This window comes from Octodon degus, unplaced genomic scaffold (assembly GCF_000260255.1).
Source record: "Octodon degus isolate 3935 unplaced genomic scaffold, OctDeg1.0 scaffold00026, whole genome shotgun sequence".
Taxonomy (NCBI): domain Eukaryota; kingdom Metazoa; phylum Chordata; class Mammalia; order Rodentia; family Octodontidae; genus Octodon; species Octodon degus.
This window is the reverse complement of record NW_004524602.1, coordinates 13,109,781-13,137,738: the sequence shown is the minus strand read 5'-3', so window position 1 is coordinate 13,137,738 and position 27,958 is coordinate 13,109,781. Positions and strand designations below refer to the sequence as shown.

Genomic DNA, 27,958 nt, shown 5'->3' with positions numbered 1-27,958 from the left:
GGGGCAGGAGGAGGCCGCTTTTCCAAAAAAGTATTGGCTGCCTTGAGGAATGCGGTCGCCCCCTTGGGAAAGTACATATCTGGGAGCGGCAGGCGCTCGGCGCTCGCACTCCGGCTCGGCCGCCCCTGCGCTCGCTCGCCTGCTCCCGCCGCCCGCGCCGCCGCCTCCGGGCCCCTCGCTGCCGCCGCCATGGACGCCATCAAGAAGAAGATGCAGATGCTGAAGCTCGACAAGGAGAATGCCCTGGACCGAGCCGAGCAAGCAGAGGCCGACAAGAAGGCGGCGGAGGACCGGAGCAAGCAGGTCCGCGCCGCCCCGGCTCCGCGCGCGTCCGGCCGGAGCCCGGCAGCTCCTGCCACCCGCCCCGGGGACCCAGGAAGCGCCCCGCCCGGGAGCCGGTGGGAGGGCAGGGCGCTGGGCCAGGGATTGCCCTAACTTTGCAGTCTGCGGACGCTTCCTGCCCTTCTCTGCTTGCGGTCCGCCAAGTCCGTTTGAGCCCTCCAAGTTCCTGAGTCTCGAGGCTGGGGATCAGTTCTGGAGGGGGAGGGGGACACCGATTCCTGGGGACATTTGAAAGAAAGACAGGGAAGGGGAAAAGAGTCAAGTGTTGAAGTTGATGGTCTTTGGACTTGGGGCTGGTTCGAGAAAGAACCTGGACCTGGGACCGAAATTTGAGGGGAGGAGAAGGGAACTCTGGAGTTGAGACGCGAAGCCAGGCAGACAAGCGGTGCCTCTGCGCCCCGAAGTTGTGTCGCCCGGGGAGGTGGGGGTGACGGGTGGGTAAAAGAGCCATGCCAGCTCTGGGCAACCGGAGATTACCTACGGCCCCTTGGACCCCCAACTCGCCGGGATCCCTAGCCTGAGGGGTCCCAGCCAACCAAGCGCCCGTGTGTTGTGTGTGTGTGTCTAACACCCGGTCCTTGCCGGCCGCCCGCGCCCGCCCTCCCGCTCGCCGCCACCCTCAGCTGGAGGAAGACATCTCGGCCAAGGAGAAACTGCTGCGGGCGTCGGAGGACGAGCGGGACCGGGTGCTGGAGGAGCTGCACAAGGCGGAGGACAGCCTCCTGGCTGCCGACGAGGCCGCCGCCAAGGTACCTGGGGCGCGCGGCACGTCGCGGCGCACGAATGGCTAACTCTGTCTCTTTCTTTCTCTCTCCCTCCTTGTCTTTCCCTGTCTCTCTCTCTCCTCCTGTCCTTGTCCTGTGGTCTGTGCACCCACACCCCGCCCTGCGGGATCACGCTGCCTGCTGCACCCCACCCCCACTCCCTTCCCCATACCCCCACGGCCAACTCCCAGCTGGAAGATGAGCTGGTGTCGCTGCAAAAGAAACTCAAGGGCACCGAAGATGAACTGGACAAATACTCTGAGGCTCTCAAAGATGCCCAGGAGAAACTGGAGCTGGCGGAGAAAAAGGCCACTGATGTAAGTGCGCGCTCACCATGCCTCGCTCACCTCCTGTCTGCGTGGCCACTCGGGTCTCCACGGGGGACCACAGGGAGGGCCACCTGCACGCATGCCATGGCCCGGAGCTCTAGATCGCCTCTGACTGCTGCTGCAAACATTTCTGTCTCTTTCTCTCCTCTTCTTGACCCGGTGGGACGGCGGAGGGGGGGGGGTGAGAAGTTGGGAGAAGAGAGTGGCAGAAATTGGACTCTGGAGAGCTGAACCTTGCCTTCTGGTGGCAGAAAAGCCCCAAGGTGTGTGTCATCGTCGCCAAGGTTTGTGCAAACCCTGAGAATAGTTTTCTTGACTTGTTTTCCCTTTGCAACCCCATGGGCGGGAAGATCTGGTTTTCTGTGGTGGACCTAGTCACAACGGTACTCCTTTAAAAGCTCAGCTTCAGAGTGCAGCTCAGGGACACTTGGAGGCTTCCTCTCTCAGTGGAGAAGGCTTAATCCAGCCCTTACGATCGCCTGGGAAGATGATACTTGCTTGGGTCTGCAGTCTTAGGGCACTAGCTCCAGAAAGTAAGCAGGGAGTTATATATAGCTCAGTGCTTTATATGGTATAGTGAGCGCGGTGCCCCCTGCCCCTCCTGCTCGCCCCACCCCCACCTGTCAGCCCTCTGACAACCACACATACTTTTAGGGGTGATGCAGACCGGCCCAAAGCTGTGGGCACAGTCCTTTGGAATCCTGACTGCATGGCCTGCCTCTTCTGCCTCAGAAAGTCAGGCCAAGGATTACATTTCTAAAGGAGCGACTGCTTTTCACACAGTTGAATTCCACCCTAGGAGCTAATTAAGCCTAGAGGCCCAATTAGAAAAGAATTCCTTGGGAAGTTGGTAACAATTCCAAGAATGTATGAACACCAGGGAAAGCTATGCCCAGAAGTTTAACTCCCTAGTGCAACAGCAGAATTTTTTTTTTCTTTAAATGAGTAAAATGTAAATTACTTAAGGGTCTCCTGTCTTGGAATCAGTATAAGCTTTCTGTAGGATGGAAACCTTGAGATGGATTTCCACGTGGTTTAGACACTGGTCCTTAGAATCTGGCAAAAAAATTTCAGCAAAAAGTAAAGGTCCTTGAAAAGGAGGTTGGGCGAGCTCTGATTTAGCTGAACTATTTATATTATAAGGTACCTGGCTTTAAGTAAAAAGCCAAAAATAATAATAACCACAAAACAAAAAAATCCAAATACCTCACATATGTAATTCTGAGCCTGCTTTGAATACTGCAGATCAGATTGTCTGTCTCCCCCAAATTCTCCAGCAGGACGTTTCTTTAGCCTTTTCCAAAAAGTTGCTGATAGATCCAGGAGAGATATTCCTTATATGGAAAAGAATGCAGAGAATTTGAAAATAACCCAGTAAGGCTGAAGGCTAGGAGGAAAATGCTACTACAATTCTTAAGGGGAAAAGAGATGATAATTATAACTGTGTGGCAGTATCCTGTCTTTATTGAAAAGTTGTCTAAGGGGGCCTTTGGGGTGCAGCAGAAATGGAAAAGAGGCTATTTAAAGTCAGCGGTGGGGGTGGAGCCAGCAGGGGAGGGAGGTTCTTCAAACTTTGGTGGTTTCTAGCCACTGGAAAAAAAAAAAGTTCCGACGTAGAGGGGCGGGGCAGGCATATTTTCTCTTGTTCTCATATATGTGTGTATATATGTATGTATGCATATATAAATTCCTACTGTGTTGATCATCTCCCCTTAACTGTAAGACATAGTGGTTTGGAGATTATATAGGGATGTTGAAGGCAGAGAAATGCCATAGAGTGATTCCTAAACTAATAAGATTTGGGGAGGAAGAAACGTGTCACTAAAGGACAATGCAAGAGAAGTCAGTTTCCTCTCATTCTGCAGTGTAAAAGTGCTTTTATATTTTTCTATTACTACTGTTAAGATTTTTCTAATTTACCAACACTCCACAGATCCTCTTCCCGCAGAAGGTTTGGAGATAGCATCCCTGGTGGCTTTGGTTTTTTTGTTTTTGTTTTTGTGGAAGCGGGGATTGAACTCAGGCTGGTGGCTTTGTTTTGAACTTCTTACTGGCTTTCCACCCAAGAGAGGGTGAGGGAGGGCAAGTGCAGGGCCCCTTGTCTCTCGCCCCAGCCGCTCCCCAGTCATTGTCATGGGCCTGGTACTTGCAGGCTGTCTTTAGCTTCTGTGGGTCTTTACCTTCCAATTTAGCCATTCTCATCTTCCTATCAACAGTCACCTGAGGAGCTTGAACACTCAAATCAGCTGCACCCTGGCCTAATTAAATCAGAATCTTTGGGACTGAAACCCAGGCAGTGGCTCTTGTGTAATGACCTCAGCTTGAAAACGATTTCGCCGAAAAATCTTGTTAGCCAGGTGCTTGAAAAGCTGGGCCTTAAGTCACTAATGGGCTGTGCAGCGCCCTTCCCAGGGTCCAGCGGCTCCTGTTGCGAGGCCCCGGTCCGCCAAGGCCCGCACGCGCCGGGAAGCGCTGCAGGCGCGGACACGCGGCTCCCTCTGCCGGCGAGCCGGGCCCACGCTGGGTCTGCCGGCTGGCTGGCGGCTCGCCGTTAGGGCTCCGGAGGAGGGGGTTGGCGGGCGTGTCTTTTCATTTTTCCCCACACTTGACACGTCAAGAACTTACCTGAAGGGCTCTGTGTGGCCGAGGCAGGGGAGAAAGCCCTGCGCCTAGGAAGCATTAGCCACGCAGCGCGGGGGGTGAGGGGGATGGGGCAGGACAGGCGGAGGTCGCGTCCGTCGGGATTTCCCGCAGGTGCCCGGAGGCTCTCCAGGGATGCGGGCCCTGCTTGGGGGGCCTTTTTAAAGCATCTCAGACCTTCCAAAGCAAGGAAAGTTACATCCAGAAAGGACTTGAGGTTTGCGCAGAAAAAGGCACTGTGCAAAGTCCTCTGTAGACATTATGTCAGTCTTCCCACCACCGCCCCGGGAGCGGCCCTAGAGCTATCGTGCTCCCTGTACAGAGAAGTCGGTGTTCAAGGTCCCAGTCCAGAGGTGAGACTGCGAGTAGGGCAGGAGGTCTAGGCGACGTTTCGTGTCCGTGGCTGTCACTGTGCGCGACTGCGGGCAGGGGGTGCTGTGCGCTGGGCTTTTCCACACCCGGGAGCCACGCTCCGGTCCGCAGGCTCCAGACGCCTTGCTGGGGCTGGGCCGTGGGAATCGCGGCTGCGGAACGCGGCCAGCAGGCGTCGCCCTTAGCAGCCAGGCCGCTACCCACGGCCCCCGGGTGGGGGAGGCTGTTGGGAATGGGGTGAAGTCCCAGCTGCGCGGTGGCTCCCTCCCGCGGTCCCCAGCAGCAAGTCCCGCGTTGCCGCAGCCGCCGTTGCGCTCCGGGTGCCCCGCGGCTAAGAGCATGCGCAAAGCCTCAGGCGGGCCGCGAACTCCCGGGACCGCACCGTGCCCCGCCCCGCCGGCCGCGCCCGCCCCCGGCTGCTCGGCACCGCCCCGCAGGCCGTGACTTCCGGGCCGGAGCCGTCGCCGTCGCCGAGGGTCCCGGGCGAGGGAGCGCAGCAGCCGGCGTCCCCGCGCCGCCTCGCCATGGCGGGGAGCAGCTCGCTGGAGGCCGTGCGCAGGAAGATCCGCAGCCTGCAGGAGCAGGCGGACGCGGCGGAGGAGCGCGCGGGCAGCCTGCAGCGCGAGCTGGACCAGGAGAGGAAGCTGCGGGAGACCGTAAGGAACCCACCCTGCCCCAGGCCCCGGGAGCGGCGTCCTCCGGGTCATCGCCGCGCACCTGGCGCACCTGGGCCAGCTGGCGCCGGCCCTGGGGAGGAGCCCCGAGCTTCCTCCCCGGCCGTGCGTTCTCCTTTCCGTCGGCCTGGCCGCTGTAAAGTCAGCTGCGTTGGGGAGCGAGGGCGGTGCAGGAGCCGTTCTGGAAGGGTTCTGGAAGCAGTGCTTTTCCAACGAGGGCTTCATCCCCGGGTGGTTGCGGTGGGTCGCCCACCTGAGTGTGTGTGGCAGGCCGCAAGCTTACACACCTCTGAGAGCTAGGAGGGAGGGGGTGTCGCTCCTTTTGTAGACCCCCACCCCTTTTGGGGAGGGGGAGCTCAGCTCAAGGGAACTTTGAAGCCTGGGATGCTGAATTGTGCTGTCCCTGAACCCTGTGCTTCCCGAAAGCTGCTTCCCCTGTGGTTAAGGCTGACAGTCCTGGGTGCTGGGGAGGAGCTAACTTACACAGAACGCAGGCCTGGTACCCCACCCTTTCTTGACCAACCCTCTTCCCAAGGTCTCATACTAGGAGATATTCCTTTGTTTCCCAGGCAGGGAAAAAGTTGGCTGACTGTCAGCGCTTATTGGGTGTATGCTCTGGCCGGCTTCCCCACCCCCTTGCTGAGTGTGATACCTGGCTTCCTTTCTTCTCCTAAGGCAAATATGTCCGGCAAACAGGAACAGGAATTCAAAGGCAGATTGGGTTTGGGGAATTTGTCACTTTTGAGTGTGTGTGTGTGTGTGTGTGTGTGTGTGTGTGTTTTAAATCAAGATGCCCAAACACCTAGGGAATTTTAAGACAAGCGATAATGTGGTGACCAGCTGTGCTTAACATACCCGTCTGTTCTGAACTGAGTAAGTCCTTTTGTTTAAGTGCATGCAATGGCTACATAGCTACCCACAGAAATTTCCAGGCCTGTTTTGCATAAGACACGGAAAAGCGGTTGATTAGAGAAAGGCATAACTGGGGCAGTAAAATCCAGACAGGAATAAGGAGATTGATGAGCAAAAGATCACTTTCAGTGCTCGCTTTTGAAGAGCAAGTCCCCCCATGGATGTCTGAACTTGGCTAGGTGATGAATTAATTACAGCTGCCTCTTTGGCTGGCTACCAGCTGTACTTGGACAGTTGAAGTCAGTAGAACACGATAGACAAGAGCAAGAACTCTGGGCCCACATCACCACATTGCCCAGCTCTGTACCTTAATCAGTAAGTAGTTTTTCTTCCTTTCCTTTTGGAGCTTAAATGGAGAGGAGGAAGTAGGCTGATGCCATGGATTGTGGGGGCCACAGTAGCATTAGTGGTGGAAGTAGAAAGTTCTAGATTTGTTTGTTTGTTTTTTGCGGAACCGAGGATTGAACTCAGACCCTTGCGCTTGCCAGGGAAGCGCTTATTCTACTGAGCCATCTCCCCGGCCTAGATCTGTACACAAGAGCTTTGGGCTACCCTTGGCCTAGTGAGGGCTGTTCGACATAAAGGACAAAGGACATGGAAGGCCACATTATTACTTTGGGAAAATGAGGCACAGAAGAAAAGGTGACTATCAAACAATGCTCTTTGTATAAGGACAAACCTTTCATTCTTTTCCAGACTTTGTCAAACACAGTTTAAGTCACTTCAGTTTTTTTCATAGTAATTTTTTTGAAAACAGTCTGAGTGATGGGGCACACACAGAACCTTATAAAAGAGCAACTTAAAGACTCTGGATAAGCCCACTAGAGAGAGACTTTCCAATTTGCTCCTCCCTTCTAAAACTGGGACTCCAGTGTGGTTCATTGAGGTCAATTTTGGGCTGTGAGTTAAGTAACAGTAACAGTTTCTCTTGGCAGCAAAGATAAAGGTTTAGTGACAAAGTTATGAACCACTGCACAAAATTGACGGGAGAGTTGGACGACATTCAGAGGCTCAGACAGGCTGTCATTAGTTGGCCCCATTAAGCCAGCACTTACCTTGGAAAAAGCAGCTGCCCCTCATTTCCTCCTGACTTGTTTTTCCAAGGTGTGTGGGCCTTAGCAAGCCTGGGAACGAGGCTGCTTTGCTTGATGTAATGGTTGACTGGCGGTCCTATGACCTACAAGGGTTTTGTTTATTTTTGTCTTTTTTTTTTTTTTTAATAGAACCAGTGCTTTTTTTCTTTTGGAGTAGAACCCAGTGAACAAGGAGACCTAACAGCTGCAGCCAGGAACTGGTTCTTAATAGGTGACTTTATTAAACCATGGGAAATAAGCTGGTTGTCAAGAATTCACATCCCTCTCTTTATTTTGGAGGCTTAGACACGGGATGCTTCCTTTGCCTTCCTGGGCACACCCAGAGTGGCTCTGAGGAGGCTGCACGGGTGGGGTTTCTGCTTTCATGGGTGGCGCAGCGGAGGTGCGGCAGGGCCTTGTGCCTGTTCTCCCTTGTTGCAGATGTGCCTCGTGCATTGTAGGTCTTGGCACAGATAGAGGAGGCCTTGTTTATCTGCTGTCCCAGGAGTGCCCCCTGATGTCACCAGTGGTTTTTCCACCCTCCCTTTCCTTACCATATAAGGGTAGAAGTGTAGTTTGGCTGTAGTTGGTCAGTCTTCCACAGCAAGTTGGTTGACACATTGGCCCTACAACTCTGGTTTACGTGAAATAAAAAGATTTGCTGAGTGTGATACCTGGCTTCCTTTCTTCTCCTAAGGCAAATATGTCCGGCAAACAGGAACAGGAATTCAAAGGCAGATTGGGTTTGGGGAATTTGTCACTTTTGAGTGTGTGTGTGTGTGTGTGTGTGTGTGGCCAGCTCAGCCCACCAGGGGGCAGGGCTGGCTGGCATGTGGTGCTGGGGGATTGAACCGCGGTCCCTGTGTGTGCCAAGCTTGTTCCAAGTAGGTGCTTTAGACCACTGAGCCATCTCACCAGCCCCTATACAGTTTCTTAATTGCTTTAACTGTCACACTTCTTTTTTTTTTTTCTTAATCGTTGTTGCTGTTTTAAGGTTGTTTTGGTTGTATTGGTTGGCACATGGGGATGTCATGAAAATCTTAGGTCTTAATTTTTTTTTTTTTTTCTTTTCCAAATCTGTGATTTTTTTTTTTTTTTTGGTGGAACCAGGGATTGAACTCAGGCCCTTGCGTTTGCCAGGGAAGCACTTATTCCACTGAGCCATCTCCCCAGCCCCTTCCAAATCTGATAGAGTGCGATTTTGCTATATTTAGGATGCGTGTGTCCTGTGCTCTGTGTGGTACTTTGGGTGGTGTGTATGGCCTTTTTTTTTTCCCCGTGTGAGTTGCCAGTCCCTTGTTGGGTCAGGGTGAAGGGAGAGCTAGGCATGCCCTTGACTTCTGTGTAAGTAGCTAGTAGCTGTGAGTGGAGTGCCCACGCCTACCCAGGGTCCTAAGGTTTGCCGTTCTAGGTGGAGCTTTCCGCATGCATCTGCAGGAAGACGTTGCTAGTAGCCTTTCTTAGTGCAGCAGTCTCTAAGCAGCTTCTTCTACTCTGGGACACAGTAGCACTTTTGAAACGTAGGAAACTAGCATTTCACACTGAAAGACTTCCTTCATGGGCAGTATTGACACATGAGCCGTTGGCAGAAGAACGCTGACTGAGCATGCAAAGAGCAATTTACATTCCTGGAAATACTTTTTTTCTTGGGTCTTGACCCTGCATGAATGCCTTGTTACCTACGTCTGCTCTTAAGTAACAGATGGCCAAGTGGCAGTAGGCTTGGGCTGACTGGACACAGCAGCAGGTCCTTCCTCTCAGACCTGGGCCCTGTGGTGAAGGGAGCCTTAGAAAACACCTTAGAGAGGCCTCCAAAGGGAGGAGCGACTTCTAGAAGTAAAGCCAGTAAAGGTGCCTCAGGAACGGATTGCATAATAAATTGGGAAGAAGTTAAAATTTAATCAACCTGCCTTGATTAAATTATGAAATAAGGGCCAGCAAGATAGCTCAGTGAACTAAGCCCCTGCTTAGGCAAGTGCAGGTACCAGGGTTTGATCCCCCGTACCACATGTAGCACTGGCCGTGGCCACCGAGTCCAGGCGTGGTGGCTCATACCTGTAATCCCAGCGCTGGGGAGGCCGAAAACAGGAGGATCACTAGAAGTCCAAGCTGCATAGTGAGACCCCCGTACCAAATACATTAAAACAGATTATGAAATGAAACTTTTTGGATCTGAAGGAATTGAGTAGAATGGCTCTTAGGCCTGTCTGACAGGGCCCAAGGAGCCAGCAGAGTTAGGGCTACCCCAGAGGAGCTTGGGGTTGATACAGCGGAGAAAGCTCAGTCCCTACTGTCAGGCCCTTGTCCTGCCTGGGTGGTCAGCACTGGGCCCCAGACTAGAGAACAAATGCCCCCGTGTTCTTGTGTGAGCAAGCTGTTCCCTCTTAATGTTCACATGGCATTTTTTACCCTGCCTGCCTTATTTCAGAAAGGTTTGCGATGAAAGTTGCATTTAGGGACTGAACTCACAAGAACTTGCTTCTGCTCTGGGGCTCTGCGTGGGCCCTTCTGTGGGAGCAGTGAGGAGCGGTGGTATAGAACTCCTACTCTGATGTCAGCGGGGAGAGAAACTCTGGCATGCCAGCCACCAATCCCAGAGCTTCCCTGATATACCAGGACATCAGGAGATGCTGTCAAAAGCCAGCACATCAGGGAGCGAGCAGCACACTCAGCCCTGGGTGGGAGATCCCCCCCACCTTGGTTCTCAAAAGAGTTAGATGGGCTGCCCCCTCAGGACTGACAGCCTCCTGGGAAGGGAGGGGAGGGGTGCTTGTTTATAGCCCAGATTCCTGCCTGCTCTCTCTGACCTTCTGAATCAGAATCTCTAGGGACAGGGCCTAGAAGTTTGTATTTTTAATACATAGCGCCTAGTTGATTCTGACAGCCAGCCAGGGACTCTTGTGGCTTTAAAAACAAACAACCCAAAAAGAGACCCTGTTTTGCAGACTTCAGGGGCTCCCTGGGGAAGGCAGCCACCCATAGGTCTCTTCTCCATGCAGCAGGCCTGCTTTGTCCCTGGTCTGTGTCCCCAGTCCCCTCGTGGGCACCCTGGCGGAGGGCCTAGCAGCTAGTACTTCTCAGGACAGTAACCCATACTGTCAGGGAGTCCAGGGTTCTACAGAATGCTGGTGCAGGAAGGCAAGTGCCATATGCCAAGCAGTGCTCCTCAGAAAGGTGCCAAGACCTAAGGGGGAGAGGAGAGGCCTCGAGACAGGAAGCGGCTGGAGCGGGCTGCTTGCGTTGGACAGAAGTGGGAATGAACAGAGAGGGCGTCTGCCCCTCGCAGGACCAGCTCTGTGTGGACCTGGCCACACAGGCCCAGCCATCGCCCAGAAGGTTCATCCCCCAGAACATAAACAGCCTGCCTTCCACGTGTGGGTACAAAGTCCTTGAGGTTTGGGCCCATATATATCTGAAACAGAGCAAGGAACTTAAACTCAGCTTTTGTTGAGGACAAAAGTGTTTTGAAAATCTTGTCACCCATTTCTCTGACAGCCCACCATGTTCACAGTGCTATAAAAAGTAATAATAGGGCCGGGGAGATAGCTCAGTGGAGTAAGTGCTAGCCTAGCAAAGAAAAGGTCTTGAGTTTGATCCCTGGTACCAAAAAAAAGTGATAAGGAGAAAACATGTGACTCAGACACTCTGTAGAGATTTATCTGCTCTTCATCTCTGTTTGGGCTTTCAGGATTGCTTGCTTCTTCCCTCACCCCTACCAGTGGTGGCGAACCTTTTAGATCTTTGAATAATATAAAGACAGCCCCCCTTGGGAGCCGTGTGCCATAGGTTCCCCCATCCCCCGTCCCGTCTCTCATTTATCCAGGATTCCTAAATGGAAAAGGAAAATACAGAAAAGTGAGGAGAGCTTATTTGAACTGGAGTACTCATCTCTGGTTGTTTTTTAATAGGGCTTGAGATTTTTAAAAGGCAGTTCCGTGCAGGGAAGACTTGTCCCTACTCCCCTCCCCCATCAGAAAACAACTGCGAGTCAGTAGTCACCTGCTAGGCTAGGCCCAGGGTTACCTGTGTGGTGACAGCGACTGACTTTCAGGCCACTGGGTCAGTGTTCATTTAAGCATTGTTTGTATCCTTCACTGTGGTGGAAGGTGTCACTTCTCGTCCCAGGATAAAATCTGGGGTCTAAAGTCTTCCCCATTCAGATGAGCAAAAGATGCAGTGCTCTCCTTTTCCTTTAATTCGGGGCCATGACTACACCCTGCCTCTGTGTGCACTGTAGTCCGCCGTGGGTCTGTGGATTATTTCTCTTTAATTGAGGTTGCTTTCACTTTCTTGGGTGAGTAGACATTTCTGGGACCCACACTGCAGAATACTGATCTTCTGAGTGCCAGCAGCTTAGAGTTGAGTAAAGAAGACAGGTGTATGTGGAGAGCTATCATGGTCTCCGTGTGTGTACTGGGAGGTCTCGAGAGCACCCAGTGTCCTAAAAACCCGTCACCCCTTCGTAAGAACACATCCGAGTGACTGAGGATGGGTGGATGGTACCTAATTAGTAAATCCCATCCCTTCCAGCGGGGACTGAACTGCCGCCACTACCATGCTGCCGTATTCTCAGATACACAGTAATGGATGCTTGTGCCGGGAAGTGTTTTCTGTTTCTAAGAAAGAAACATTTTATGTCACCCCGTGGGGGGGGTAGCCTCTCTGCTTAGGCGTTTGATACATTTCTGATAGCAACCTTGACTCCTAAGAAATTTTGGTAGACTTAAGCACACTTGGGAAAGTTGTCCTGGTCTCCTTCCTGCGTGACCAGTTATTCCACAGAGGTCACTGAAAAGGCAAGACGTGTTGGTGGGCGTGGTGGGGGTGGGCAGTCCTGGAGGGAGGTCCTAGGTTGTATTATTGAATCTCTGTACGATGTGTAAAATATTCAGTTCCTTTATAAGTGACAAGGTGGTTCAAAGGAGTTGAGTGACAACTCCCAGTTATGGCTGTGGTGCTGTTGACACATGGCTGAGCCAGGGTAAGTTGACTTTGCGTATCCTGGGCCCCCAGTGAGGAGGTGGCTGCAAGGTAGGTCTCCTTGGAGGCAGCTAAACCCAGGGCTGTGGGATCTGAGGGGGCAAGAGCTTCGACAGTGTACTTACTGTGATGCGTCCATGCAGCAGAGTTGTGTGCATAAGTTTACAAGTGTGATGTTCTCTGCGGGATCAGCGCCCTACTCCGGCATTGACTAGCCCTTGCTGGGGCCTGTAGGTGGCTCACCACAAGCCCAGCCCTAGTGTCTGAAGATGCCCCTGCCGCCACCCCCCCATCTCTGAGATGCCTCTCGTTGTTCTCTCTGCCCAGGCTGAAGCTGATGTAGCTTCTCTGAACAGACGCATCCAACTGGTTGAGGAGGAGCTGGATCGTGCTCAGGAGCGGCTGGCCACAGCTTTGCAGAAGCTGGAGGAGGCTGAGAAGGCAGCAGATGAGAGCGAGAGGTGAGGCTGCCTCGTCCCACCCGGGCCGTAAGCCTCCCCTCCTGGTGCCGTAAACGGAGGCTTGCAGATTTCACAGCCCCCAGTGGGGTCGTGGCCTGAGCTGATCCATGTTTGGCGGGGTTAGTGCTGTCTAACAGCAGAGCACCAAACTGCAGTGCATGGTACTGAACCCCAGAGTTACGTAGAAGGGAAAACTGCCCTCACTGAGCTCGCCACCACCGAGAGAGACAGGCACGGAAATGAGAAGTTCGGGCCCACTCGGCGGTTCTTTCTTCCTACTGACCAAAGAGCAGTTGTGCTTAATAATAATGATAGCAGCAACAACTTTATTTTAAATATTGCCAAGGAAGCTGGGGATATATCGCTCAGTGGCAAGCACAATGTCCAGAGCTCGATTCCTGACACCAAACAAAAGGTGTCAAGGAGGGCCAGGGAGGTAATCTGATCAGTGGTCTAAGCGCCTGCCTGGCAAGTGCAAGGACCCGAGTTTGATCCTGGTACTGCATTCTGTGCCGACCCCAGAACCCTGGGAGCGCTGTGCTGGCCTGAGACCGGGCGTGGTGGCGCACACCTGTAATCCCAGCACTGGGGAGGTTAAGACAGGAGGATCACTACAAGTCTGAGCTGCATAGCATAGTAAGACCCTGTGTCAAATAAATGAAAAACTAAAAGTCAAGGAATTTTAGGCCTAGAACTGTGGGCTGTTATTTATCAGAGATGGTGAGAAAAGCTTAGAACAGAAACAAGTTCTGCAGAAGTAAATCATTTTGAACTGGGGCTTAATTCAGATAAGACGCGCACGGGCGTGCATGGTAATTCAGCCGAGTGCTTGTGCATCTCCGCTGAGACCTGGTTCTACCAGACTTAGTGCCCCCACGACTCAGCTTCATGGTGCTAAAGGGAGACTGTGGTCCATAAGGTCTGGCAGCCAACCTCATCAGTTCTGGAAGATACTCTTCTGTGCTCAGCTCTTGAAGTGTAGCATATTAGAAACATCCAGAAAGACTCTTGTGAGGCGAGAGAGGGCCTGCTGTAGGAGTGGACGCCTCACGGACCCACCTGTGCCGTGACCCGGGCGGGCGAACGCAGCCGCGCATCCGTCCGTTTCTCCACCTTTGGAGTGAGCCCCTGCTCCCTGCCTGCCACCACGTGCAAAGAATGACTTCAGGCTTTGGGGTTAAAGAATCTTCTTCAGTAAAGTTTGGGGCTCATTCTTGACTGCTGCTTAGCATTTCTTTACTCCCCAGCTGCGTCGGGCTTCTTTAAGACGACCGATCACAGCAGCAGCATATACGTAACAGTGTGGCTGTTATGCTGACTGTTATGCTGACGTTATGGCTGATGTCTTCTAAAATATTTCTGTGCTGGGAACCTTAGAACCAGTCTCATCATGGTAGATCATAAACTAGAGATCGGGCCGGGGGGTAGCTCAGTAGAATAAGCGCTTCCCTGGCAAGCATAAGGGTCTGAGTTCAATCCCTGGTTCTAAAGAAAAAAAAAAAAAAAAAAAGCTAGAGATCTTTTGCTCCACTTCCCTTATTTAATAGTAATAATAATGATAGCAGCAACAACTTTATTTTATTTATTTATATATTTATTTATTTATTGCTCCAAATGCCTTCAGGGCAGGTTTGGCTGGCTTGAGTTGTGGGGATCGAACCACAGCCACCTGAGCCTGACTGCTTTGTTGAAGCAGCCACTTAAAGAACTGAGCTACGGGGCAGGCCCCCAAGAGTTTGATTTTTTTTTTTAACAATATGCCAAGGAGGCTGGGAAATAGCTCAACTGAGTGGAGCTCAGAAACTGACATCTCTTCCCCCAAACTGACCGTATGTTTGTAGTTGTGCCAAGATAGGAATTCAGGTCTCCTTAAATGAACTCTAGTACTTTATTAAAAACTAGTGGTTTCTTGGGAGACTGAGGTGAAAGGCTGGCCACAAGTTCGAGGCCAGCCTGGGCTACAAAGTGAGTTCAAAGCCAGCCAGCATTGTATAATGAAACCTTGTCTCAAAAAGACAAAAACAACAACAACAATAAAAACCCTAGTGATTTATTTCTCATTGCCTAGTCAAATTTGATGGTCAAGTTTATTTTAATGTGACTTCTTATTCCATAAATCTGTGGAATGTTCCAGATGAGGTCATTTTATGAAATGTAACATTGGGCCACAGGCTCCAGTACGCACCTAAGCATATGAAAAACAGTGCTGTCCTGTCTCCCAACGCCTCTGCTTAGAGAGGATTTGGTTACAGGCAAAGCTCTATTTCTTAGCTGAGCAGTTTGGTTGAATCTCCGGCACCCATTTTTACAGGTCTGAAATGGTCAGGACCAGCAGTTTCCTGGGAGTTAGTCTAGTCCTTCTGCCAGTAGTCAATGGAGAAGAGTTTTTTTTGTAGAAAGAGGGACAGGAAGATAAATTTATTTTCGTTCTAGATTTGTTCCCTTTTGAAGCTGGGACTCTTCCCCTCAGGAAATCCTAGATTCTATCGTGTGTTTAACAAATGAAGTATGCTGGCCTCCCGTGCCTCATGCCTTCCAGGTTCAAACGGGACCCTGACATTGCACCTTTTGTTTAAAGTTAGGTGCCCAGGCGGTTTCCCTAGTGCCCAAAGTGTGAAGTGACATTCATACTGAACAGAGAGAAATGTGTGTCTTATTTCTGCCTTTAGCTCTGGAAAGTCTTGCATCATAGTTGGGAACGTAAGAGTGGCTCTGTGCTCTTCTGATCTGCCGTGTGCCGTGAGCCTCTCAGGCCGTGGCGGAGCTGTATGAGTTTGGGACGGTCCTCTCTCAGTCTTCATTTTTTTCTGCTTGCCTGTCTTTTCCAGAGGCATGAAAGTCATTGAAAGCCGAGCCCAGAAGGATGAAGAAAAGATGGAAATTCAGGAGATCCAACTGAAAGAGGCCAAGCACATTGCTGAAGATGCCGACCGCAAGTATGAAGAGGTCAGATCCTAGGGCCCGGATCCCTCGGGGCTCCCAGCAGTGGCCTTGGGGGAGCAGTATACAGCCTTGATTCCCGAGCGAAGCTGTCTACTTCCTTGGTAGGAAGGAGTGATTCTGAGAAGCCAAACCCCTTTGTCTCCAGATCATGGTATTCTCACTTTGATCCTGTTGGGGAACCCTGAGCTTTACCATAAAGTGAATCAGCAGCACTGGGAGAAGGACCAACCCTCCCCCGCCCAGACCCCTCATCCCCAAAAGACCAGCAGGAAAGGGAACATAGGACCATTCCCCGGCAAGGACTTATTCCACTGAGCTATCTCCTCGACACATAAGACCCTTGAGAAAGGAGGCTCATGCTGTCGCAGTGCAAGTGGTTCTTCCAGCGCCCTTCACCAGGCAGCCCAGTGTCAGGGGCCACACAGCTGCTGAACAGATTGATGCAGACCTCCCCTCCAGGGTGCCAGAAACCCACAGTCAACACAGATGCTCATGCGAGAGCCACCAGGGAGCTAGATGTGGTGGTGCAAGCCTATAATCGTAGCTACTCGGGAGGCTGAGGCAGTGGGATTGCAATTCAAGGCCAGCCTGGCAACTCAGTAAGACCTTATTTCCACATTTTAAGACGGGCTGGAGGGGCCAGGGAGCTAGCTCAGTAGAATAAGCGCTTGCCTGGCAAGCACAAGGGCCTGAGTTCAATCGCCAGTTCTGCCCAAGAAAAAGAGGGACTGAAAATGTAGCTTGGAGGTAGAGTGCCGCTGTACTGCAGGACCACTGAAAAGAAAACCACCAGTGACAGCAGATCTCATGTGGCTACCTGGGGCCGGGGAGATAGCTCAGTAGAATAAGCACTTGCCTGGCAAGCACAGGGTCCTGAGTTCAATCCTCAGTACCGCAAAAAAACAAACAAACCAAAAAAAAACAAAAAACAAAAAAACCCCACCTTGATTATGTGACTGCCACAGTTTTCATTTTTTCTTTTTTGTATCATGTTGGGCTTCCCCCTACCCCATTTACCATCTCCAGCTTATGTTGTTCCCACTAACTCGGGACTGCTCCCAAGACCCCACGTGGTCTTGGCTTCCTTCCTGCCCTGAATTTAACGTGGTTAGCCCTTTCCCCACCTGGGTGCCCGTTGGCTTCTCCACCTTTGCAGGCAGGATGCTGACGTGTGGCGGTTCTGAGGTTTTCAGTGGGGTTTTGTTTTTGGCAGTCCCCACCTTTTTAGTGTAAGATGTGTCTTGTCTCACCATGGCTGCTTTTGGGAGCGCAGATAGCCTCTTGCTTCCTTCTCCCATGGTTTGACTGCTGTTTAGTTCTACACTGCGGCCCCTGAGACTCTGTCCCATAGCTGTCCCCTCTGGGTCCTATGAGCGAAGCCTCTGGCATCTGGCCCCAGTCCTTGGAGTCTGCTGGGGTGAAGAGTGTCCCTGCAGATGAGGAGTGCACCTGGGGGCACCTGGCCCCTCCCCCAGCCACCTGTGCAAAGCCCACAAGCCCCACAGAGTACATGTCTTTGGTTTTCGCCCTGCAGGTGGCCCGCAAGCTGGTCATCATCGAGAGTGACCTGGAACGTGCAGAGGAGAGGGCCGAGCTCTCAGAAGGGTAAGCAGGCCGGTGACAGGAGGCCACACGCGGGGCGCTGCGGAGCAGTGACTAAACTGCATGAGCGTCTGGCAGCTGCACACTTCCCTGTCTCGGCTCCGGGCTCCTCTTGCGAGTGTGGAACACGGCGACTCGTGTGGGGTGTCTGTGCGTGCGTGCGTGTGTCACTGCATGCCTTACCTGCACACTGATTTTGTGAATGGCCTTGTGCATTTCCTGTGTCCACTAACAGCCAAGTTCGACAGCTGGAAGAACAATTAAGAATAATGGATCAGACCTTGAAAGCATTAATGGCTGCAGAGGATAAGGTACTGATGGCTTACGTGTGGTGTAGGTTTAACCGCAACCCAGACGTCTCTCAGCTTCCAATGCCCACTGGTCGGTTTGGTGTCATGTCTGCACCTTCACCACACCCTCTGCTACCTATATCTTGCTTTAAGTGCTTTCTCTTGGTCCTTCGTTTTTCCTTCGTAAATGCTCTCGGGCTGCCATATAAGAAGCCAAATCACCACTCTTCAGTATTGTTCAGTTCGGTCACCTGCCTGTCCACTGTCACGAGCCGGAGGGCAGTGACGCTCCCGGCCCTGATGGTTTGGCTCCTTGGAGGCGGCCCCTCATCTCCAGGACTTGGTTCTCACTGTTTCCCCTCCTTCTCCTTTTTCTCTCCTCCTTCCTGTGGCTTGTCTCCCACCCTTTCTGCCTCTGATCGAAAACATTAGCAAATGTGCCGAGCTTGAAGAAGAATTGAAAACTGTGACGAACAACTTGAAGTCACTGGAGGCTCAGGCTGAGAAGGTAGGCCTGGAGCAGGGCGTGGGAGAGTCACCTGCCAAAGCCCGCTCGAAAGAAGCCACGCCGGTGCAAACAGCGGCGGCAGTTCTTAGGAAACGGCAGTAGTGGACGCTGCAGTAGTGGACCTCTCTGGTGGTGGCTGGATAGTGGTTTTTTAATTTTTAAAATAGAGAATGTATTTTCTGTTGGGTCTGTGAGTCACCAATTTAATCTCAACCAAGTGCCAAGTGGATACGTTATCTTGTTCCTGTCCCATGTAAAACAATAGGCAAGAAAGCAGAGAATGCAGAGTCGTTGCCATCTGATCCCCGAGGCTCTGTTACCTCCGAGGAGAGCTTGAACATGTGTTGCCTGAGCTGGCACGGCCTCTGGTGTCAGAGTTAGAAGTCACGGGACGGCGAGCCCCCACCTGACATCTGGAATGCTCTTTCTAATTACAGTACTCGCAGAAGGAAGATAAATACGAGGAGGAGATCAAGGTTCTTTCTGACAAGCTGAAGGAGGTAATCTTACGAGCGTTATAGATGAAGCCAACTGGATTTTAATTAAATTTACGTTCTAGAGCTGGTCAGTGCTATATTGTTTTAAAGTCAGTAAGCCAGAGCAAAGGGGTATTTGGAGCTAGTCCAGGGCGGGCGGGCGCCGTGTTAGCGGCCACTATGACGACAGCAGCACGCTGGTGCGTCGCTTCCTGTCCCATTGCACGGTGCCGTGCATGGGTTTCATCTTCCAGTTCTGCCTATGCTCATAGCTACTAGAACTCTGAAACTTGACCGGTTTTGACTCAAATAAATTAAATCCTTACAGGCTGAGACTCGGGCTGAGTTTGCAGAGAGGTCAGTCACTAAGCTGGAGAAAAGCATTGACGACTTAGAAGGTAAGCGCTTCAGTATTGTTTTCGGTTCCGTCCTGAGAGTTGAATACTGACCCGGAGAAACAGTCATGCAGTGTGCAAGCGTCCACCTCCGCAGCCGTCTGCTCTCTTGCACTCTCTTCCCTGCTGTCCGCTGGGGTCTTCACCTGTGGCTCTTACACTCTGGAACCTGAGACCTCAGCACACCGTGTCACTGGGAACCACTTGACAGCACACGTCTCTTTGTCATGACAAATGCCACGCAGCTTTCATTCATACGTTGTGGCGAGTTCGCTACACAATAGGCGCAGGGTAGTTGCTTATAGGCAAGAGTGACTTGGGTGTATTTTGTGTCCTCAGTAGACCCTTCTGATTGGCAGAACATGGTGATAATGTGGATTTGTTTCAGACACGACCCCGTCTTGAATTCAGTGGAAGTGCTTGTTTTTGTTTCTGTTTTTGTTTTTTTTACTTCTTCATTAATATTAGTTTAGATCCTGAAAGGAAGAGTGGGGGTGAGAATCAGTAGGGCATTATATTTTGAGATTATGCTCCCAGATTTCTCCCCTAAAGCATCAGGTTTTATTTGCCCCAGCTTTCCTCATAGGCATGCTAAATTGTGCACTCTGAGGCCTGTGCAAGTCTAGCTGGGGCAAAGAAAAAAACTCATATCCCAGGCAGAAGAGAAGGAGCTGGAGGGTGTGTGGATAATAACTGAAATAGCAGAGAAGGCAGAACAACAGCTGGGTTCAGAACTCCTTCCAAGTAGGAGAGCTGGGGCCGGGGAGATGGCTCAGTAGAATAAGCACTTCCCTGGCAAGCTCAAGGGCCTGAGTTCAATCCCCGGTTCTGCCAAAAAAAGAAAAAGAAAAGGTAGGAGAGCTGCATCATTACCAAACAGTACTGTGTCAACTTCACCGTCACTACCATAAAAGTGTGATGATTTGTGTTTCAACCTGGACCAGGAACGTGCAGCCTACGTGGGAAGACCATAGACATCATTTAAATGGTACTAAACATCTCAGTGGTCTAGTTTGGTCCAGAAGGCAGGGTTGTGAGGGTGGGGCCCCATAAGGGTTCCAGGCTATAACCGCAAATTGCCCTTCCAAAACACTGCTGTTTGATAGTTTTTCCATTGTTTGTAGCATCAGGGGGTAGCTAAATACAGCTCCGTATAAAGCAGGGTGTTCTGTTATACACCAGGAAAGACAGCCTTCAGTGGTTTTGTTCAGGGCCTCACATAGTGTACTGATCTACCTCCCATGTTTGCTGTGATTTTCATATTGAGTTTTTCTCCTTTTATTTTCTAATGGGTTTTGTTCTTTCTGTTTTTGTTTTGATTTATTTAAAAACAAAACGCACGCCTCCTGCACGGGCCACCTGCTGCGGCACCAACCCCTCCATGCCTTGCCCTTTCTTGCTGCTGGGTCGGGATGGCGCCGGGGCCGTCCCGCTCACCTTCCATCTCTTGGTCATTCTCCATGTCCTTGCACCTGTCATTCCATTTGCTGGTCCTAGACGAGCTGTATGCTCAGAAACTGAAGTACAAGGCCATCAGCGAAGAGCTGGACCACGCTCTCAACGATATGACTTCAATGTAAATGTCCATGCACCCCGCCTGCTCGCACCCGCGCCCTCATGCTTCTGTGATCAGCCGCCGCCACTCCCTTCCTCTCCGCGACCTCCATCCTGGTGCCTTGCTGTTTGCTTCCTTGCGTAACCTAGGCTAGACGTTGCTTTCTTCACCTTGTACTAACATAAAGGCCAAGCTAGACTCAGTCTGGACAAACCATTTTCCTTCCAGAGTCCTTCAGTATTTTCCAAATGCTGAAATAGATGGCTCCCACTGAGTGCTGAACCTAGAACATGAGTGACTGTGAGCTCTGTTCTTTTAAGAAATTAAGCTAGAGGCCAGTAAAACTCGAGGGCTGAGCATTGGTGTGGGAACTTCTCAGATGTCAAAATTGGTTTCCCGAGTCTCTAAAGTACGATATGATCATTTGCATAAAAGGAAGGTACATGGAAGGACCCTTAACGGATCAGATGATTGAGGATCTGAGAAGTGAGCATGGCCCTGCGTAGCCTAGAGAACGGGCCCATAAGCCATCGCCTCTTCCTCACCTGCAAGAGTTCTGCAGGCAGTGCAGTCCTCTACTGAGTAGCCCAGCCTTTAATTGTCCACGTTTCTATCACAAGGAATCACAACACTCACAGGAAACATATTGGGCCCTGAAACACAACATATTCCATATGAATTCGGGCATTTCTCATGAGGCAGTTAACAGCAGCAGCAGGTCACCTTGTTCTCGTGGGAAGACTTTTATTCACACACAACTAATGTCCGGATTGCTAACCAAATGGGAGCGCTAACCTTGTCCGCCTCTAACTCTGCCTTGGCAGTGTCTCACCGGTGACTCTTGGTTCTAATATCATGCTAGATTCCTTTAAAGCTGGAGCTGCCCCTTTCTGCTTTTTACCCATGCAGAAAAATGGTGGCTTCCAGACTGTGGCATTGTGACTGCTGCCTTGGAGGTTGTAGAGTCCCCACACTGAAAAGAGAAAAGCTTTAGAGACGGGACTGTCACCATGGCAAACGGGTGTCTTCTCCTTCATTTATAAATGAGGAGTGGGTTCCAACATCTGTCTCTAAGGCCCTCCCAGGGCTTAATTGGGAGCTTTTATATGGGAAACTTGCAAAATCCTAAAAGTGAAATTCGGCCTAATATTTGTTCGTAAATTCTGCTCATGGGTCTTCCTTGATGTTGGCCTATGGCAGTCCCCAGGTGCAGACGCTGGTGGCTGTGCCTGTACCCAAGGACGCACTATCCCGAAGGGCACGGCTGGCCGTAGGTTTTGCATGTCCACTGCTTGCCTGGATAGCAAGTGCCGCTTTCCTGTCCGTTTGGTTTTCGTTTTTCCCTTGTGCCACTTTCTTCCCCTTTATCTCCACCCTTTTGTCTTCGCACAGATAAGTCTCTTTCTTCACTTCTCCCGAGACTCCTTCAGCAAGCTGGATGTCCCACCTCTGTGAGCTCTGCATTTGTCTCTTCTCCAGCTGACCCTGGTTCTTTCCTTTCGCACCTGCCTAGGGCCGGGCACACACCGTGCTGTTGTATAGTTGGTTCTAGTGTAAAATAAACACTGTGTACGCTGTTTCTGTTCGCTATTCTTTTTACCTCTTTATTTATGGATGTTTTCATTTCACCACTCAATAAAACCATGATTCTGCTTCATGCATCTAAAGGGTTAATTTTTCGCTGCTGTTTCTTTTCTTTTCTTTTTTTTCTTTTTTTTTTTTCCTTTCTCCATTCTGAGCATCACATGTCAATGTCAAGGTTTCAAATGCAGTAGTTCCTTCCAGAACTCTTCAGTGCACATGCCTGCATCTCCCTCTGGGAGTTTTGGTTTCCAGAAGCTCCAGTGAGACCCAGGCAGGAATCTATGGCTTTTAGGAATTGTGATGGTCCCTGGGGGCCCAGGGCCCAGGGCTTGCTGGGAATCAGGTGTGGCTAAGCAGTGTCTTCCTTTGCCAGAGGTTTACGTTGGGCTGCGCTACTGCGTAGAAGGTGCAGCTCACGAGGGATGAGCATGCGGCTGTCCCACAGGGCTGGGACTTTATATATTGGAAAAGGTAGAAAACAAGTTGGATTCAAATAGTGGCACTTGGGGTTACTGTTAGTCACCCTTTTATAGCACAAAGATGAGTTCAAGCTTTTTTTTTTTTTTTTCCAAGTTGGTCATGAGTTGGGCACCTACATTTTGATCATGAAAATGACCCCGTAGGTTTTCTACATATAGTTTCTGTTTTCAGGTCATGATTTCTTTTTGTGCCCCTAAGAATATCATGTATTCTTTATAAAGGACTATACCTGCATCACCTTAACAGGTGGGTTTCCCCATTATCTAAAAAACACAGCCATTCCTGTGGACTCTTCTACCACCACCACCACCAATAAGTTTAGTGGAAATTACTCAACGCAGTTGTTTCCTTTGACCTTCATTTATGTACTTCACAACAGCAAGTGATTTTTTTTTTTTAATACTACAGAATTAAAACTTGCAACTCCCCCTAGCTTCTCCTTCCTGAGCAGCCTGGCTCTGTCCCTCCATCTTCTCCATGTGGGAATCCTCACGGGCCTGGTGTCTACCCACTGCACTCAATTTGAAAGTAGTGCCAGTCAGTCCACAAAGTCTTAAGAGGGGGGACAAAATTGTTTTTAAAGAAGCTGTGAATTAAGGAATGTTAGGGCTGAGGATATAGCTCAGCAGGACAGTGCCTGCCTGAATTAAAGAATTTTAGTCATGCTGAGGGAGGCTTTTTAAAATTTAGAATCTGGATAGTGTCTTTGCCTTGAGAGCATGAAGCTTCCTATAAATTTGTGGTTTGCTTTTCCTCGGGGCCCTTAGGCCCGTGATTCCTGCCTTGTTCCCTTTTAAATCCAGAGCAATGGCAGTGACCCCTGCTGGGAGTAATGCTGCCGCAGACAGGATGACAGCGCGGGGTTCTGCTGAGCAGATGTGCGGCTGAGGCTGGAAGTGCAGCTGTCTCTGGGACGCAGTCCAGAGACTGCACATGCTCTAGGTCTCCTGCATGAGCGAAACAGGGAAGGAATGGACAGGCACGGGCGGTCTAGAGTAAGTGAGGAGGGGGAGCAGCAAGCTGGGCTTGTCAAGGAATTGTTGGGGTTCAGGCTTCTAGTCCGGAGGACCAGGCCATAGCCTAGGCTGTCCCCCCTACACCGGGCCACAGGGACCTCAGCCATCTGGATTCTATACAGAACAAGAGGGAAACACTTCGGAGTATACACAGGAGCACATAGGCACCCAGCTAATGGAGAGCAGGCCCAGAGAAGGCTAAGGTAGAGACCGGTGTCACTTGTCAGCTGCGTTGACATTGGCCCTCTGGGCCCTCTAGGGCTCCTCCAGGGCTCTTCCTTTCCTGCTGGGCAGACATTTATTTGGGCTCAGCAAACAGACATCCTGCCTACCCTTGGTGGCTCTTTTCTGACAGTAATGCAAATGGTGCACCAGGGTTCACACTTCACAACCCCCAAACATAGGCTGTAAGAAAGATGCCGGAGGCAGCAGGGGCATAGGTGCACCGGCAGCCTTATGCACACAGAGCTGGGAAGAAAGACAGGCGAAGTGATTTTGAGCTGGCAGGTACTGTGCAGTAGGTGAGCCAATAAGGCGCAGGAGATAATGGGGTCTGGGGGCCACCTGGAGGCAGTGACAGTTGATACACAGAACCAATTCTGGGGCCAGCATCATGGAAAGAATAAAGTTCAGGAATCGAGGTACCGCCATGGTCAGGAAATGTGGGTGACCAAAAGAGGAAAGGCAGCCCCTGTTGAGCGCAGGTTGTCACAGTGAGTTAATAAACAGTGCATATCAAACACCTTCCCAGCTCCTGCCATATCAGAGAACAGCTTCGCAGGAGAACGGCTCAGTTTTCCAACAGGCCTGGGGGCTACAGGCAGCATGTTTTCTCCCCAGGTGGTAGGATTTTTAGCTTTCCAGGACCTCTAAGCTCTGCAGAGTTAGGCAGTCGCTGACACCCCCAGCTGACCTGGGTCCTACTGTACATTTGTGAGGTTTTGTTCATTGTGTGTACGTCCATGAATACTGAATAAGAATACCATCCTCTGAAGTAAACATTCTAAGAGAGCGTGGGTGAAAATAAGTGCTGCTCTTTTGCCGTTTGTGTTGGGTCACGCGGCCGTCCGAGGTGGATGGCAATCCGAAAATGGCACCCCGTATCGTGGCAGTAGAGGGAAGGACAGGGAGCGTGGTGGCTTGTTTTGAAAAGTTTGCATGTCACAAAAGCAGTAGCAGGCAGTTGGCCCGTGAATGGGCAGCCTGCCTAGAAGCAGAAAGGAAGGAGTTGTGGATGAGTAGACAGGAATGGGCAGGTGGTGAAGGCACAGCTAGGATGCCCTGAGCACCAGCAGGGGCCAGGCGACCCGCAGGCGCATCACTGCCTGGCATCCGTTCCCAGAGCTGTTGCCCTAAACTGCGCCTTTGCAGGGCTGGGCCCACAGGGCGGTTTTTAGTACAAGAGGAACATTTACTCTTTTCTCCTGTCCTGTGCATCCCTTTCCCTTGCTGTCAAGAGGAATTCTGATGCCTCCTCCCCCTGCTGGGCCTTTTACTGCCTGCCCTACAAGGGCACAGGGCAGATGGCCGTGGGGTAAGGTAGCGCACCGGGCACGTGGCTGCCTGCCATCCGGCCCGAGGTGTGTCTCTGCGTTCTTTCTGTCCATAGCCTCTCCCTGTGTCTGGCTAACGTGTCTTCCTTCTGCCTCCTCTTCCGCTAACGCGCTTGCTGACCGGTACAGACCAACTCTACCAGCAACTTGAGCAAAACCGACGCCTAACTAACGAACTAAAGCTGGCCCTGAATGAGGACTAAAACTTACATGTGAAAACTCTAAGGCTGAATGCTAGGGATGAGCCCACTGGAGAAAAGCTTGAGACTGTCCACCCTTCAGCTACTAGGGTTGAAAACCATTTGCATTCTGCAAACATGAAAATGAAAGGAGTTAGCTGCAGGCAGCCCTTGCCTGCATCTCTCTGTGTATGTGGAATAATTAAGTTCTCTTTAACCCCAAACACCTTTTATGGTAAAATATACATATTATGAATATGGGTAAATATTTATAACAGCCCTTCAACACTCTTCTTTGAACTGATACATACTGAGAAAAAGAATTTTATTCCTCACAGAAGACTGAATATGGCTTTACATATCAATAGATGATACCTTCCATGTACCCCTAACTCCTTCCTCTCTGGTACAGTGCTTGAAATATGATTCAATGTACTTATGTTTGGGCAAAATAGCTTTTGAAAGCAGGAGCTCATGCCAGCAGTCCCTGGTTGTCGGAAAGGTAGGCTTCCTGCAGTGTCACAGTGTTGTCGCAGCCTGGTAAGAATGTCGTGCTAATAATAGAACCCTTTAAAAACGTTAAGAGAATGTCCTAATGAAGTGTGCATGAAACATGCTGATAACTGTTTGCGAGTAATAGAAATAAATCGTTGAAAAAGTTACCAGAAACCTACCTATGTCATGGTTGTTTCCCGTGAGGTGGTGTCGGAGGCCTTTAACGGCCTGCAACTCTGAAGTGTCTGCGGGCACGGTATGAATGTCTCCAGTTTGTACAACAGCTCTGTGAGCTATTTGGGTTTGACCTGTCCCCGTTCCCACAGCGCACGGCTGGGGAGCCGTCACCAACGCCGTCCCATGTTTGCACTCCGTGCTGGGGCTGGGCTGCTGCAGGTGACGGTGCCCCAGCTGTGCCGAGAGCCTGTCGTGCCTGTGGCTCCTTGGGGTCCCTTTGTCTGGAACCAAGTAACGCCTTAAAAGCATGCATAGTTCTAATCATTGCATCCCGCGTTTGTGATTGATGTCTGCCTGCCTAAATGTGCGAAGCCCCACTGTGTCCAAAGCGCAGCTATTCATGACTTAATTTTCTAATCCCACCGCAGAGAAAGTGGCTCATGCCAAGGAAGAAAACCTTAGCATGCACCAGATGCTGGATCAGACTTTACTGGAGCTAAACAACATGTGAAAATCTCCTTAGCTGCGGCCACATTCTTTCGTTTGGTTTTGTTATTCTGTTTCATTTTTTGTTGTTGTTGTTGTTAACACCTGCTTACCGGGAAACTCCTTCAATGCATTTTTTTTTTTTACTTTTACCACTGTCACAGAACGAAGTATCAACTAGAGCAGGGGGCGGGGAAAACACTTAAGGCCAGCCTCTGTCGGGAGCTAAGGGTTTCAGTGTGCCATTTCCCAGGGTGACGTTGCCACACTTCATAGAGTTTAGCCACACAGTTTGCTTAATCCGGGTAGGACTCCTCACTGAAGCAGGAAGGATTTCCACACAGTGCCAAGCCCAGGGGCAATGGGAAGGTGGGTGCTGCGGAGACACAATGGGGTGTGATCGGTGCTACTTTCAAACAAAAGGTCCCCTATGGTCTTTTGTTCAACATTGTACAATTTAGGATTCTGCCCACCACTAATTTATTTTGTCTCAAGTTTTACTACAAGATGAGACTTTGGATCGCAGCTAGCTGTAGCCCCTAAAGCCAAGGCTTCGAAAAAGCCGAGCTGCTCTTTTAAGACTGAAGGTCCTTTGTGTCGGGCACACTCCCAGCCCACCACCACTCTGTAGAGGAGAACTCCACGAGGATTTCCACTCTTTGCAAATCTCCACGTTCAAGTGAAAGATTGAGGCACTACATGACATTGGTGAAGAAAAAAGCATTTTCTTCATAATTATAACTATATGTAAACATTGTATAATGATATGGAATAAAATGCACATTTTAGGACATTTTCTAAATCTGGTGGTCCTGTCGTTTGTGTGTCTTCATGACTTCAGACTGCGTTGGTTTGGCCTTCCTGCCTCCGTACAAGGCTGCTTTATGTGATGCTCAGGAAAGCGGGTCTCAGGTGTTCTGCTCCCAGAAGCGCAGGAGACGGCGTGGTGCAGGCGCTGTGAAGTGCCCGCAGCCAGGAGAAGCCCTTCCAACGTCGTTCTCCGCCTTTGGGGTGCACACCTCCCAGGACATAGAGGACGGACGGGGGGACCTTTTTGCCCTCAGCTGTTGGCTGATCGCTGCGCAGGGGCCTCTGTGCACACCAGCCGGAGGCTTCCTTCGTCAGGTCTGCTCTTGTGCCTGGCACTTTGGTTCTTCTAAAAGGGATCTCGGCGATGTTTCTGTTTTCATATTCCTCCAAGTTCAGCCCTTCGGTGCATCTTCGTTTTCGTACTAGTTTCGCATCCTGGCCATCGTTCCCTGGCTCCTGCAGACCAAGCACGTGCACAGATGGATGACAAACACAGTAGTTGTGCAGCAGGGAGAAAAGAAGAAGCGACCCAAAGCTAGCACACTAGGACAGAAATAAACGAAAGTTACCAGGCGTGCAAGGCTGAGGCTTCGGGTCGGAGGACTGAAGCTGCTCCTCGGGTGCTTTTGATCAGCTGTCTCCTGCAGAAAAACAAAGGCATAAGGTAGAGAACCCAACAGGAATCTGGGGCGTGGCTTCTAGATCCCACTTCCAGGGAAATGTCCCCTTGCCCAAGGCAGACCACTGCTGTAGGTTGCAGCCATCCCACCAGGGGCATTTCTTTTCTTTCTTTTTTTTTTTTTTAAATCTTTATTTGGTACCAGGTCTCACTACTTGCAGTGACCCTCCTGCTTCAGCCTCT

The 27,958-nt window shown here is 50.9% G+C and overlaps 2 protein-coding genes across 5 annotated transcripts; one reads left to right on the top strand and one right to left on the bottom strand.

Annotated features, from left to right (window-relative positions):
* Nucleotides 1-26,410, top strand: Tpm1 (tropomyosin 1). Of its 4 annotated transcripts, none has more exons than XM_004628844.3 (10): nt 1-303; nt 966-1,091; nt 12,414-12,547; nt 15,376-15,493; nt 17,025-17,095; nt 17,815-17,890; nt 18,328-18,390; nt 18,695-18,764; nt 20,259-20,337; nt 21,709-21,986. In XM_004628844.3, exons 1-10 carry the CDS (start codon nt 190-192, stop codon nt 21,710-21,712), a joined length of 855 nt encoding a protein of 284 aa, XP_004628901.2. In that variant the 5' UTR covers nt 1-189; the 3' UTR covers nt 21,713-21,986. The 4 variants fall into 4 exon arrangements, with proteins under 4 accessions (XP_004628901.2, XP_004628898.1, XP_004628902.1 ...); XM_004628841.2 differs by lacking the exon at nt 966-1,091 and adding an exon at nt 1,298-1,423 and having other exon boundaries at nt 21,709-21,977; XM_004628845.2 differs by lacking the exons at nt 20,259-20,337; nt 21,709-21,986 and adding an exon at nt 26,229-26,410 and having other exon boundaries at nt 94-303.
* Nucleotides 3,341-7,883, bottom strand: LOC111816063. The gene is made up of 2 exons (XM_023712499.1): nt 7,781-7,883; nt 3,341-5,773 (listed from the first exon to the last, which is right to left on the bottom strand). Exon 2 carries the CDS (start codon nt 5,344-5,346, stop codon nt 4,378-4,380), a length of 969 nt encoding a protein of 322 aa, XP_023568267.1. The 5' UTR covers nt 5,347-5,773; nt 7,781-7,883; the 3' UTR covers nt 3,341-4,377.
* Nucleotides 26,411-27,958: the final 1,548 nt, after the last annotated feature.

Coding starts and splice junctions, on each gene's coding strand:
- Tpm1 (XM_004628845.2), top strand. CDS start 190: ATGGACGCCATCAAGAAGAAGATGCAGATGCTGAAGCTCGACAAGGAG. Junction 17,096..17,814: donor AGGGCCGAGCTCTCAGAAGG/GTAAGCAGGCCG, acceptor CGAAAACATTAG/CAAATGTGCCGAGCTTGAAG. Junction 18,765..26,228: donor AAGCATTGACGACTTAGAAG/GTAAGCGCTTCA, acceptor ATCCCACCGCAG/AGAAAGTGGCTCATGCCAAG.
- LOC111816063 (XM_023712499.1), bottom strand. CDS start 5,346: ATGAAGCCCTCGTTGGAAAAGCACTGCTTCCAGAACCCTTCCAGAACG.